The sequence below is a fragment of the Sciurus carolinensis genome, chromosome 11 (assembly GCF_902686445.1).
Source record: "Sciurus carolinensis chromosome 11, mSciCar1.2, whole genome shotgun sequence".
NCBI lineage: Eukaryota > Metazoa > Chordata > Mammalia > Rodentia > Sciuridae > Sciurus > Sciurus carolinensis.
The window spans coordinates 24495064-24509475 of NC_062223.1; the positions used below are offsets into that span (position 1 = coordinate 24495064).

General features: G+C 36.1%; 1 protein-coding gene across 1 annotated transcript; it reads left to right on the forward strand.

Moving 5' to 3' along the window:
* The first annotated feature begins 4335 nt into the window (after window positions 1–4335).
* Window positions 4336–5256, forward strand: LOC124959229 (olfactory receptor 4A47-like). Its single transcript, XM_047517809.1, has one exon. It carries the CDS (start codon window positions 4336–4338, stop codon window positions 5254–5256), a length of 921 nt encoding a protein of 306 aa, XP_047373765.1.
* The last annotated feature ends 9156 nt before the right edge of the window (window positions 5257–14412 follow it).

The window sequence follows — 14412 nt, forward strand, 5'->3', positions numbered from 1 at the left end:
ATATCTTCTATTTCTTCTAAACTTTCTATTTCTTGTCTTACTATTGAGTACAATGTTGAAATGTGGTGAGAGAGAACATCCTTCCCTTCTTCCTGATTATTATGGTTTAGATATGAGGTGTCCTGCACAATCTCCTGTGTGAGGTAGTGCAAGAATCCTTGGAGGTGAAATGATAAGCTCATGAGAGTCTTCATCTAATGAGTGTACAAATCCATTGATGCTGGTTAAATGGGCAATAACTGTAGGTAGGTAGTTTGTGACAGGAAGAAATAGGTTTGGATACAGTAACACAAAAGCTGACTAAAAGTGATCTTATCAGTAAAGCTTCTAGACTCTTACTATTAAAGACAATGTCAGTTTTTGATTGCTTTGAAAATACTCTTTTTTTTTAACCTTAGGAATTTTATTCATAGTTTACACAATGTCCTCACAATGAAGGGGGTTGAATTTTATTAAATATTTTTTCCGAAAATGTTGATATAATCCTGTGATTTTTTTCTTCCACATCCTATGGTGTGATGAAGGACAGTAATTAATATTTGAATAATGAACCATGCTTCAACATCTGAGATAATCTCACTTGGCCATGGTGTATAAATCTTGATCCACTTTGGTGGACTTGGTTTGCTAATTGTTGAGCATTTTTACTTCACTAACAGCAAGTCCTGTTTACTTTCATTTCAAAAGAGCTGTAAATGTAGTTCAGATTCCTTAGTAAGATCTGTGATTCCCCTGCAGGACTTGGTTCTGGCTCATGTCTTCACCTTCCATTGTTCCATCATCTCCCTGACTTATCCCCCTTCAGGTTCAATGACCCCCATCTTGAAATTGCCCAGCTGTGTCCCACGGTGGATCTTCCCATATGTGACAGTGTACCCACAGGAACAAATGACTTCTCATCCTTGGATGTTAACTTAAATCTCACCTTTAAAAAGGCCTCATGTAATTTCCTTATTCAAAATGTGTCTTACTCTTATCTTTTTCTGTCATAATAACTTGTTGTTGTCCAATCAGAGATTACAACTCTGTTCCTGAGGCTGACTTTGAAGTCATGATCCTCTTATCTCAGCCTCTCGAGCTGTTGAGATTACAGGCTTACACCATTGCAGCCAGCACTACTATTTAGTTTTTAGAAAAACACGGAATAAAGAGAATAAATACATAAATAACTATTTGCTACAGCTGCATAAACCTTTAAAATATATTTGATCTCAAACTCATAAGGATAAAATTGAAGATTAAATAAACAGATAATGAGATTGCTCTGACTCAAAAAGGAGTAAGTGATAAACTCATTTCATTGGAACAAATTAATGGGACTGATATTTTATTCTTGAATATTTGTCCCATAATATTTATGAAAGAACTTTTCCTTGTTACACTCTTGTGACTCTACTTATGAGTTTGATGGATTGGGTCTTGACACGTAGATGTTCCTTTAAAATTATATGGAAAGTCCCAGGGAGTGTAATTAAGCACAAATTGGCTTGGACACAGTCTAGTTGCAGTACACCATGATTAATGTTTGTTCATGGTATAAAATCTTTAGTGATCTTTGTCCCTGTTAGGGAAAAGTTCTCCTCTGTTAGTGATAGTTACAATGTTTTTAAAAGATAGTGTATTATTCTTAAAGAAGAATTTGAAAAGGCACAGGAGTATCTATCTATATTCCAAGCAGAAGTGGTTACCTTACCAGGACAAGAGAAGACAGGTTAAAAAACTGAATGGTATTTATTAAAGTTATGAAAAAAGAACCTAGAAAACTTTCCTTTTTTAAAAAATGCTAAATGTGCTATCCCTCATTGAAATTATTTGTTTGCATTTTTAGTTGATTTTTTTAATATGAAAATGTTAATTTTTCTCATTTTGCCAAGAATTTCCTTTGAATACCACTACAATCACTAATTATTTTTTTCCAGTATTTAGTACACTCCAGAGAAAATGGAAAAAAAAAAAAAAACTTGTGTGGTTTTAAATATATTCTCCAAGAATAGCACAGCTTTTTTTTCTTCTGTGTGCACACTGGATGAAAGAGGTATTAATCACTATTTCTGAGTGAGATCAAATTTCCTCCTTCAACTGCAGAAAAACTTCCAAAGGTAGGATTTTATAGTCAGTAGCAGAAATCAGATTTTGAAGTTGTGTAACTGTTTTATAACACAGGACATTATATCACTTGAGAATATAAGAAAATGTTGATAAACTTCAGCAGCAGAAAGCAGCTGTTCAGAAGGCATGGGAGAGACATCACAAATATATTCAAAAAATTGAAAATTTAAGTCAGGGACCATATACATCCTCAACACTGTTCCTTCCATCCAGAAAAGTAGATGGTTCAAGGTCAAAAGCTGATTCCTCAGTCAGTGTGGAGATTCCTCTCCTCTGATGACCTTAACCTAGGTCAGACCCTGATCCTTACTGTGCTAGTGGACAGACACTGATGCCTGGAAGCTCACCTCCTGTGAACTGCTGACACAACGTAGTGCTCTATGAACACTTTTGGTTTCCTAAACTGAAGGATTGAACTACCACACACCTTTGTACAATAATCACCAATACTTACAAATTTGTGATGTGTGTTTCTGATCTCTGAAATTAGCATCTGCCAAAGACTCAATATCAGATGTGGCAGGGGGCTCCTGCTGTGCACAGGGGTGTAAGGGGATGAAATGAGAATGATCATGCTTGCAAGATATTATAAATAGAAAGACAAGGGAACTGAACAAATGTATACATAAACAACATAAAAGAAATAAAGGAAGGGAGAACACTGTCAGAATTTGACTTGAAGGATAAGACAGAAGGAACTATCTTTTAGTTAGACAAAACCTAGGAAGGAAGAGATTAATTGTGATAAAATAAAATATTTACTCTTCTAAATACTAAAAGGATATCTACTTGAAGATGTCAATGAAATAGTTTTAGATACCAGGGTAAAATGTAGGGTTGTGATAATGTTGAAGATATGAAATTCAGAGTGCTTTAGGAATTTATAGGTTAGGATAGTGTGGAATATTCAACCAAAGTCTCTAGAAGGAGGTTCCAGGTTTGTGGCAAGCTGAGACTGTGGTAACTACTAGTTTGTCAAGTTATCACATGAAACCATTATGGTTTGATTGTGTCCACTCCATATAATTTATATGTTGAGATCCTACTTGCAGTACTACAGGAAACAGCTTTATTTGGAAATAGGGATTTTGTGAAGGTCATTCAGTTATAAAATTGTATTAGGATGGGTCCCAATTCCTTATCACTTCTATTCTATTGAAATAGAAAATTTGAATGCAGGGATATAAGTATACAAACTGGTCATCAGCAAGTCAAGGATGGAACTAGTCCTTCCCTCAGTTTTCTGAGGGATCCACCACGATCAAAACCTTCATTTTGATTGTCTAGCAGCAGGACTCTGAGAAGACACATATGTATCTAAATGGAGTATAGGTCTAGCAGAAAAAGATACCTTTTGGTAGCATGAAGTGAGGTGGTGCTGCTGCAATAAATTTCTAATATATGAAACCAATTTTGTGATTGATTAATGGATACATTTTGGGAGAGTTTGACAATCATAGAAAGAGTCCAGAAGGCTTTGAAGAGATAGTGGGTAGAAAAGTGAACATTGAGAGGTGATACTGGTGCAAGGAAAGAGGAGAGCAGTGGAGATGACTTCTCTCTTAGAGAATGGAGACATCACTGTGAGAACAATGTTCCTGGAAACATGAATGCTAAGATGCTTGGAGGTGACATTTCCAGTGGACCTGAGGCCCAAAGAAAGTGGAGGAAGGGCATCATTTTCTAAAGACTCAGCACCACTATTGATAAAGTGACTTCTGGTCTGTAGTCTTCCATTAATAATTGATTGTATTCACTCTTCATATGAAAATTATCTTAAGTGAGTCTTCAGTTTTATTCTGTGTCACTTTATACATTGTACATCTTTACAAGGATTTCCCTTTCATCCTCTCTTGTTATTTCATATCTTTATGTTCATCTAATGAGTAACTTTCTCTGAGAAACTTCCCAAATCTCAAGAGGTTTAGAATGGGTTTAGAATGCCATGAATCAATAACATGGTTTCAAGAAATATATTTATCAACTTGTGTCTCATGTTGGTCATTAAATTTTGGACAACATAGTCATATTTCAAATCAGTTAGTGCAGGAAAATTTGTCTTATCTTACTAGGATCCAGATATCTACTGAAGCTAGTGTGCCAGCAGTAGATGCTTCAAACATATATGGCAGATGAATAAAAGAGGTTGTAATGTTTCTCATGAGTTTTCATTGTTTTACAGGTAAACTGCTTTTCTCTCAGAAATTGGCATCAATAAGTGAATAGATGGAACATAGGAACAATGAAACTTACTTTGTCCTCTTGGGCCTCACACAAAATCCAAAGGAGCAGAAAGTACTTTTTGTTATGTTCTTGCTCTTCTACATTTTGACCCTGCTGGGGAACCTGCTCATTGTCATAACTGTATCCTTTAGTAAGACTCTGGGCTCTCCAATGTACTTCTTTCTTGCTAATTTATCATTTATAGACATTATTTATTCATCTATCATTTCCCTCCATTTGATTTCAAACTTGTTCTTAGGAAAAGTTGTCTTATCCTTCAAGTTTTGTATGTTTCAGCTCTTTGCAGAACACCTTTTAGGTGGGGCAGAGGTTACTCTTCTGTTGGTGATGGCCTTTGACTGCTATGTGGCCATCTGTAAGCCCTTGCATTATTTGGTGATCATGAGGCCATGGGTGTGTGTTGTGCTGCTGGTAGTTTCCTGGGCTGGAGGTTTTGTGCACTCTGCATTTCAAATTGGCATTATTTATGGGCTCCCATTCTGTGGCCCCAACGTCATTGACCACTTTACTTGTGACATGTACCCCTTATTGCATCTTGTCTGTGGTGACACCTATATCATCGGCCTCTTAGTGATTGTCAATGGGAGGCTGATGTGCGTTATTTTGTTTCTTCTCTTACTCAAGTCTTATGTGGTCATCTTTCTCTCTCTGAAAAACTTGAGTCAGGAAGGGAGGCGGAAAGCTCTCTCTACCTGTGGCTCCCATATTACTGTGGTTGTTCTCTTCTTTGTTCCCTGTATTTTCATATATGCAAGACCAGCTAAGACTTTCCCCATTGACAAGTCATTGAGTGTGTTTTATATGGTCATAACTCCCATGCTGAACCCCTTCATCTATACTCTGAGAAACTCAGAGATGATAAATGCTATGAAGAAACTCTGGAAAATAAGCCACATCAGGTAGGAAATCATTGAGTCTCCCACTATGAAGAGAACCATTTCACTGTGAAGCTGTCTCCTTAGGATGTACTATTTATTTCAGACTTAAAACTGAAGTTAATTTGCTAAGGCATTTTTGTTAAGCAGAATTAAAGAATAGATTATAGGTTTTGATATTAACATATTTCCCCAGTGTATTGCTCATTCTTTATTGTCTGATTTATCAAGGGACCTAGGAATTTTTGGGGCACATATACTAGGAAGTCCATAAAATTATGCAATCTATTTATGAATAAAATTTTTATATAATTACAAGTGTGTATTTAATTTTTTACATTCATTTCTAGTAACTATGTTGTCATTTCTCATTTTATTTTTATTTTTTTCTTCATTTTTCTACTATAGTAAAATTCTGTATATGTCTTTTTTATTTGATTTTACTAGCATTACATTTATAATTTTCAGTCAATAGTTTTATTTTTAAATTGAATTTGGAAGGCATAACAATTATGAAGATTACAATGGAACCCTTGCAATAGGGTAAATCTGAAAAAAGGTATATGATGAGTTCCTCACCAGCATCTCCCAGTACTGATCCTGGGTGCAGGCACTGTCTTTCCATGGTTCTCCAAATTAAGAAAGCTTATCATTTGTGTGACCTGGGTGGACTCAGAGGACATCATGCTAAATGACATAAACTGAACACAGAAGACAAATACTGCATGATGTCATGCATATGTGAACGCTAAAATCTTCACACTCACAGAAGCAGAAAGAAGAATGATGGTTGCCATGGCTGCAGAGTGGGAAAACTGGAGATGTTGGTACAGGCGTACCAAGTTTTATATAGAAACTAACTAATTCTGGATTTGAAAGCATGGTAGCTATTGTTACATTTGCTATAGTGTATACTGAACTCCTAAGAAGAGAGTAGATGTGAAGTGCCCTACCACAAAAAGATTAAAGAAAACTCTAATCATGTGACCTGATGGATATGCTAATTATAGTTGTTATTTTATGATGTACACATATATCAAAATATCATTGTCCACCCAAAACCTGTATGATTTTTATTTACCAATCTGATATCAGTGACCAAAAAATTAAAGAAACTCAAGATGATACTTCTATTACTACTAAAATATGATTGCTTCTCTGTGGGTTTTTTTAGTTTTTGTAGTTCTTTTTGTCTACAAGTTCTCTTTTAGTAGAGATTCACAATTAAATTATTGTATTTCAACTTTATTAGATTGTTCATTTCTCTGTTTTTATGTCACTGTGTTTATGAAGATTATACTCATTTGATGTATCCTTTTCAAATTTGGATGTTACTTGTTTATTCTTTCTTGGATTTCCTGGTATATTCTCTGGTAGTTTTCATAATCATTAGCATTTCTTTCTTTTCAAATTCTAACACCTGTAATAGATTTCTTTTGGTGAACTAGATTGATGGCTATATCCAGGATAATGTGAAGTAATGGTAATGACAGCTGAGATATGTCACAGTTTTACTGAAATTATAAAATTAAAGTGGTATGATTTTTCTAAACATGCTTTTTGCATTATTTAGGTGATTAAATATTTTTACCCTTGTACATGCTAATGTGATCAATTGCTACATGGGATTGTATTGTATTAAACTGTTTTCGAGTTTGTGGACTAAATTTTGGTAGGATTATATTATTTTTTTCCTTATATCAAAGGATTCTTATGGTTCTTTTCAGAGTTTTTTGCATTGATTTTTAGAATATGAGTATATAGATATCCATATATGCATCATTATTTTGAAATGTTACAGAGAAATACTTTGATCATATTTCAAACATCCACTCCAATATTTCTCATCCCTGTCACCCTTAATGTTCCACTACAGCATTTAAGGTTAGTTCTGTTGACTCACTTCACTATATATTTTTCTTAAAAAATTTTGGCATTTGTTTTTCTCTCGACTATGAGCTACTACTCAATCCTCAGCACCTGTAATAGTAATAGACACAGTAAATCATTGTTGAATTTGTACTTTATAGAAATATTTTTACCATTAAGAATAATTTATTTTCTGACACAACTTGAGTAGCACTGGGCTGATATTCTCTTTGAAGGTTTGTGAGTAACAATCACACTCAGCATTTATAAAATGTTTATCCTTTTCAGGACTTGTTCTACACATGTTATATGGGTTTCCTCTTGTTACATTCCAATGATTAAGTCTTCCAGGAACATCATGAGGTAGGCACTCTTACTAGAGCCATTTTACAGTTGCACAAACAAGGGCTCATGGACGTTGAAAACCCTGTAAAAGGTTATGACCTGGAGAGTGTCCAGACCCAATCCAAGAAGTCCTGCTTGTGCACAGGTATGGCAGATTTGGTTACCTGGTAATGACAAGGCCTTCAGACCTATTTGCATATAAGAAGTAAGCATCTGTCAATTGTGTCATTTTTAGTAGTGCTTTAGTTCTACATTTATCATGTATAGTTGCTTGTTTAAAAATATCTTAAGTGTTAAATATTTTCAAACTCATATATGTTGAAAGATATTCTGGAGACATTTTCTCCAGACTTCCCATGTATTAAAATTATTCCACATTTGCTTATTACTTTCTTGTCTCTTTTTTTTATCAGTACATATGAATGCATATATATATATATATATATATATATATATCATTATATGTGCATATATGTCACTACTCCATGTCAGTATCATTTTTATTTTTCATTTGTCTTAGTCATTTATTTATATATACCTATTTATAATTTTTTTAAAGACTGAGGAATCAGTTGTAGACTTGATTCCCTTTTAGTCTTAAAACTCTAAGCCTTTCCAAAACTCAAGGTACCTATTGAGCACAGTGCAAAATCAAAGAGTTGTCACTGAGATAGTGCTATTATACAATCCACTCAGCCTATTGCCACTACACCAACTGTCCCAATAGTATCCTCTTTGTGGCATAAGACAATACAAGGTCACTCATTACATTTTCCTGTCATGTGTAAAGCATGGATTCCTTTCATGTGAAACATTCCTGAGCCTTCATTTTTTTGTTGGATCCAAGTGTCCTTAAGTTGTTTTTCAGTCCATTCAAGGTAACCTTGAAACCAGCCTTTCAAGAATGGACTTAAGCAACAGAAGACCACCTGCCCATATTATAAACATGTGTGTGTGTGTGTGTGTGTGTGTGAGTTCATAAGCTCACAATCCTCCACATGACTCATGATAAAACCCCACCTTGAAAAGTATTCTACTTATGAAGAGGCAGAATGACCATCCAGGCCTGTACAAAAGAGCCCTAAAACACCCTTCTCGCTCTTCAGAGACTTGCAGAGTACATGACAGTTGTCTGGTGGAAAGTCCTGTGTGCTCCTATTTAGGCTTGTGTGCTGTTTCTTTGGTTTGCAGTTCAGGTCATGTCTTTGTCAGGAGGTTTGGCATGTGATCCTGAATTCCTCTTAGATGTCATACCTATGGCCATGACTGTTGTCTGAAAGGTTTCTTGCAATGCCACATTTCACGAGGCTAGTGTATTTTCTTTTGTGCATGCCTATTCTTAAAAAAACAATTTGAGCCAACTTTTAGTTGACTCTGGAAGCACTTCCTTAGAACAACTTATAGATAATTTGTTTTCCATGAAATAGCCAGGTACAGAGTTGCATACCTGTAATCACTGTTGCTAAGGAGGCTGATACAGGGGGATCACAAATCCAAAGTCAGCCTCAGCAACTTAGTGAGGCCCTCAGCAAGGTAGCAAAACCCAGTCTCAATTAAAAAATATAAGAAAGGACTGAGGATGTGTGGATTTAGTGGGTAAGCACCCCTGAGTTCAATCTTTGGTCCAAAAAGAAAGGTAATTTGTTTTTTAGGAAATTATGTCAGGTGTGTCCATTCGTTACCTGGTTCAGTTGATTCTCCATTTGTTACCAAGAATCTCTTCTTGCTTTTGGATATTACACTGCAGAAGAGAGAATAGTGAATTTATGTAACCCTGTTTATTCTAAAAGTCTGAACAAAGAATTTTTCAGGAATAAGAGTTCAACCATAATTGAGAAGCCCACATTTTTAACATTCTATCTAGTTTCTACTGGTGTTTGCCCACAAAGGTTTTGAAGGGTCTCCTCCAACAGGAACAGTAGTAAGGGGAAATTCTGGGTAGTGTGTGTTGTGGGTACTTAAATCTGCAGAGGGAGATGCCGGTGACATTGCGAGAAGCTGGATGCTGGAAGACACACACGATGAGGTCCTGTTCCCTCAGCTCACGTGGTGCAGGATGCACACTCTTCTTACCACCTATTCACAGGGTATTAGGAGCATCCTAAATGACTAGAATTCCATTTGTATCCCATGTACTTTTGTTTTGACATGATTCACATAAAGGGGAGGAATATTTTTTAACGTGACTTGGATAAAGAATCAGTGGTTTTAGAGTTTTGCTATTAAGCATGGTACTGACTGGGCTTAAGAGTCATTCCTTCACTTTATATGAAGAAATATATATATAAGCATCTTTCAGAAAGTGATATAGTATTAACTAACTATGCTTAAGAACCTATTAAAATTAACTTATTATTTTTATTTTGGATCTATTCATGAGTATAATTAAAATTTCCAATATTCAATTATACTTGTCCTTGGAATGTTAATTTTGACCATCATGCAGAAACAGAGATGACAAGCTGTGACAAGCTAATAAACCAGAGACAAAGAAACAACGGTTTTTGAACATATTTGACAATAAAAAATAATAACGAGAAACATTGAGAGATGGTAGAAAAGTGGATCTGTTGTACTATCCCTGCTTCTATTTACAACCGTAAAGATATATGCATCCAATACCTGACCACCTAACTATGCAAAAGAAATATTGGATCTGAAGGGAGAGACAAACTCTAGTATAAGGATAGATAAGGACTTACATTGACCACTTTCATTAAGGGACATATCATGTAGACAGAATACCAACCAAGAAACCTGAGACTTAAACTCTACTGTAAACCAAATGGACATAACAGATATTTGCAGAACATTTCATACAACAAATGCAGAATATGAGTTATTTTCATTAGCACACAGAACATTTTGCAGGACAGATCACATGTTAGGCCATAAAATAAACCTCAACAGATTTTTGAAATATCAAATTATAACATAAATATGTTAGGAGATCCAAGATGGTGGACTAGAGGGAGGCTGCATTCCTTGTCGTTCTGTAATTCTGGTTTCAAGAAGAGGATATTTGTTTCTTGGTGAGGCAGTTTTTGCTGCTTATCAATGCCCTGCTGTTTACCCCATTTGTCTACTGTGATCACCTGCAGTCTGCCAGCATATCCACGCCTTTTTTGAGTGCAGATTGCTCACTGTCAGGCGACTATCATCTGCCATTTGCTTACTTCTCACCTGTCCATCGCCTGCCTTACACCTGTCCATCACCCAACACATGAGGTTCACCTCCCGATCATCCGACAAGTGTCAGCAAACTGATCACTGACCGCCAGTGGAGAGCCAGCTACCTGCTGTTGCCTGGAAGTTCACTGTTACAGTACCTGCAGGTTTGATTACACATGCCTGCTGCCATTTTGAGACAACAGACAGGCCCCATAGGACCCCTGGCCAGAATGACTGGGCTCCGTCTCCAGGATCCCTCAGCCCGACCAATCACTCCGTGACTCCGGGGACCTAACATCGACTGACTGCTCACTGCTGCCAGGACCCCCAGACCAACTGACTGTGCCCTATCACTGGGACCCCAGAATGACTGATTGCACCCGGCCTCCAGGATCCCGCAACACACCAAACACACCCAGCCTCCAGGACTCCTGCCTGACCAACCACACCCCGCATAAAGGACCTCCAGCTGACCACATCCACAACCTGAGTTGCAGCTCCCCATTTGCCAACACATTTGGAAGCCAGAGTGGCCATCTTGGATAATCCTGGAAGCTGTAGCTCCGATCTTTAGGTGGGGCAAATACCATCCTGAGATGCCTGCTGGAGACTTGAAGCTCATTGTCAGTTACCTCTCATGCATCAGGCTACTGAAGACTAGGAGGTTTCATTACTGTATGACTGTTATACTGTAGATTTTCTTTTTTCTCCTTATTGAAAAATATTGTTTTTATTTCTTTATTTTTCTTGCTCTCTTTTCCTTTTGTTTACCTGTTCCTTCAGAGTCTCTTTCTCCCTTTTTGCATGCTAACATCCAATTTCTTTTGATTACACTCTCACCCTTTCTATTATCTAGAACTTCTGTATATTCTTTTCTTATCCCATTAACAGCTACATCCTACATCCCTCTGCATCCTCTCTGTCCTCCATTAGAAACTTCAGACCTTATTGCAAACCTGTTTGTTTTACTGAAGATAATATTTGAACTCATTCTGTTTATTATGAAAATTTTGTTATTGTCCTCATAGGGACTATTTGGTCTAGGATTGCATAGTGTCTGAATTGGGCACTGCTAATATTGATCTCCCCTTAAAGAAAAGGTTTTGGAAATGTATAGGGCCACTATAAGCCTATAGGGGGAAATCTGCAATACCCCAGATCTGCACTGCTAGAGGGGAAGATACATGAACAACATGAAAAACAAGGGAAGAAAATGATTCAAACAAATCTAGATTCTATATTAATAGAATCCAATGACAGTATGTTAGAAGAAATGTCAGAAAAGGACTTCAGATTATACATGATTAAGATGATTCACGAAGCAAAGAATGAGATAAGAGACCAAATGCAGGCAATGAATGATAATACCAATAAGCTGAAAGAGCACCTGCAGGAAGCAAAAGATCATTTCAACAAAGAGATAGAGATTATCAAAAAAAAATGGAAATCATTGAAATGAAGGAAACAATAAACCAAATGAAAAATTCAATGGAAAGCATCACCAAAAGACTAGACCACTTGAAAGACAGAACCTCAGACAATGAAGACAAAATATTTAATCTTGAAAATAAAGTTGCCCAAACAGAGAAGATGGTAAGAAATCATGAACAGATCTCCAAGAACTATGGGACATCATGAAAAGACCAAATTTAAGAACTATTGGAATTGAGGAAGGCACAGAGATACAAACCAAAGGAATGAACAACCTATTCAATGAAATAATAGCAGAAAACTTCCCAAACCTGAAGAATGAATTGGAAAATCAAATACAAAAGGTTTACAGAACACCAAAAGCACATAATCACAACAGATCCACAAGGCATGTTATAATGAAAATGCCTAACAATCAAAATAAAGATAGTATTTTGAAGGCTGTGAGAGAAAAGCATCAGATTACATATAGGGAGAAACCAATACAGATAGCAGCAGACTTCTCAGCCCAGACTCTAAAAACTAGAAGGACCTGGAACAACATATTTCAAGCTTTGAAAGAACATGGTTGCCAACCAAGAATCCTATACCAAGCAAAACTAACCTTCAGATTTGAAGATGAAATAAAATCCTTCCATGATAAACAAAAGTTAAAAGAATTTACAAATAGAAAACCTGCACTACAGAATGTTCTCAACAAAATATTCCAAGAGGAAGAAATGAAAAACAACAATAGAGGTCAGCAAAGGGAGGAACTACTTAGAGAAAAAACACTCAAAGGAGAAACCAAGTCAACTTAAAAACCAAAAATAAGCCAAATGACTGGGAATACAAATCATATCTCAATAATAACCCTGAATCTTAATGGCCTACACTCATCAATCAAAAGATATAGACAGGAGGAATGGATTAAAAAAAGACCCAACAATATGCTGCCTGCAAGAGACTCATCTCATAGAAAAAGACATCCACAGACTAAAGGTGAAAGGATAGGAAAATCCTGCCACACACATGGACTTAGTAGCAAAGTAGGGGTTTCCATCCTTATATTAGATAAAGTGGACTTTAAGCTAAAGTCAGTCAGAAGGGATAAAGAAGGACATTTCACACTACTTAAGGGAACCATAAATCAGGAAGACAAAACAATAGTAAATATTTATGCCCCAAACAATGGTGCATCTCTATATATCAAACAAATCCTTCTCTATTTCAGGAATCAAATAGACCACAACACAATAATTCTGGGAGACTTTAAGGCACCGCTGTCACCACTAGATATATCTTCCAAACAAAAACCAAGCAAAGAAACCATAGAACTCAATAACACAATCACTAACCTAGACTTAATAGACATATATAGAATATTCCATCCATCAACGAGTGGATTCACTTTCTTCTCAGCAGCACATGGAACCTTCTCAAAAATCGAAGATATGTTATGTCACAAAGCAGCCCTTAGAAAATGCAAAAAAAAAATAGAGATACTGCCTTGTGTTCTATCAGATCATAATGAACTGAGAGTAGAAATCAATGACAAAATGAAAAACAGAAATTACTCCAACACCTGGAGACTAAATAATATGCTATTGAATGAAATATGGATAACAGAAAACATCAGGGAGGAGATAAAAAAAATTCTCAGAGGTCAATGAGAATGACGATACAACATATCAAAATCTATGGAACACTATGAAAGCGGTACTAAGAGGAAAATTCATTGCATGGAGCTCATTCCAGAAAAGAATGAAAATTCAACAACTAAATGACCTAACATTACAGCTCAATGCTCTAGAAAAAGAACAGAATAACAGCAAAAGTAGTAGAAGACAGGAAATCATTAAAATCAGAGCTGAAATCAATAAAATTGAAACAAAAGAAAAAATTCAAAAAATTGACAAAACAAAAAGTTGGTTCTTTGAAAAAGTAAACAAAAGAGACAAACCCTTAGCCACACTAACAAAGAGAAGGAGAGAGAAAACTCATATTACAAAATTCGTGATGAAAAAGGAACTATCATGACAGACACCACTGAGATACATAATATAATGAGAAGCTACTTTGAAAATCTGTATTCCAACAAAATAGAAACTACCAAAGACATTGACAAATTTCTAGAGACATGCGCCTCCCAAACTGAACCAGGAGGACATACACAATTTAAACAGATCAATACCAAGCAATGAAATATAAGAAGCCATTAAATACCTACCATCCAAGAAAAGCCCAAGACCAGACGGATTCTCAGCCGAGTTCTACAAGACATTCAAAGAAGAACTCATTCCAATACTTCTCAAAGAATTCCAGGAAATAGAAAAGGAGGGTAACCGACCAAACTCATTGTATGAAGCTAATATCACCCTCATACCCC

Bases quoted from the DNA above. Each gene is read 5' to 3' on its own strand.
- LOC124959229 (XM_047517809.1), top strand. From the start codon at position 4,336: ATGGAACATAGGAACAATGAAACTTACTTTGTCCTCTTGGGCCTCACA.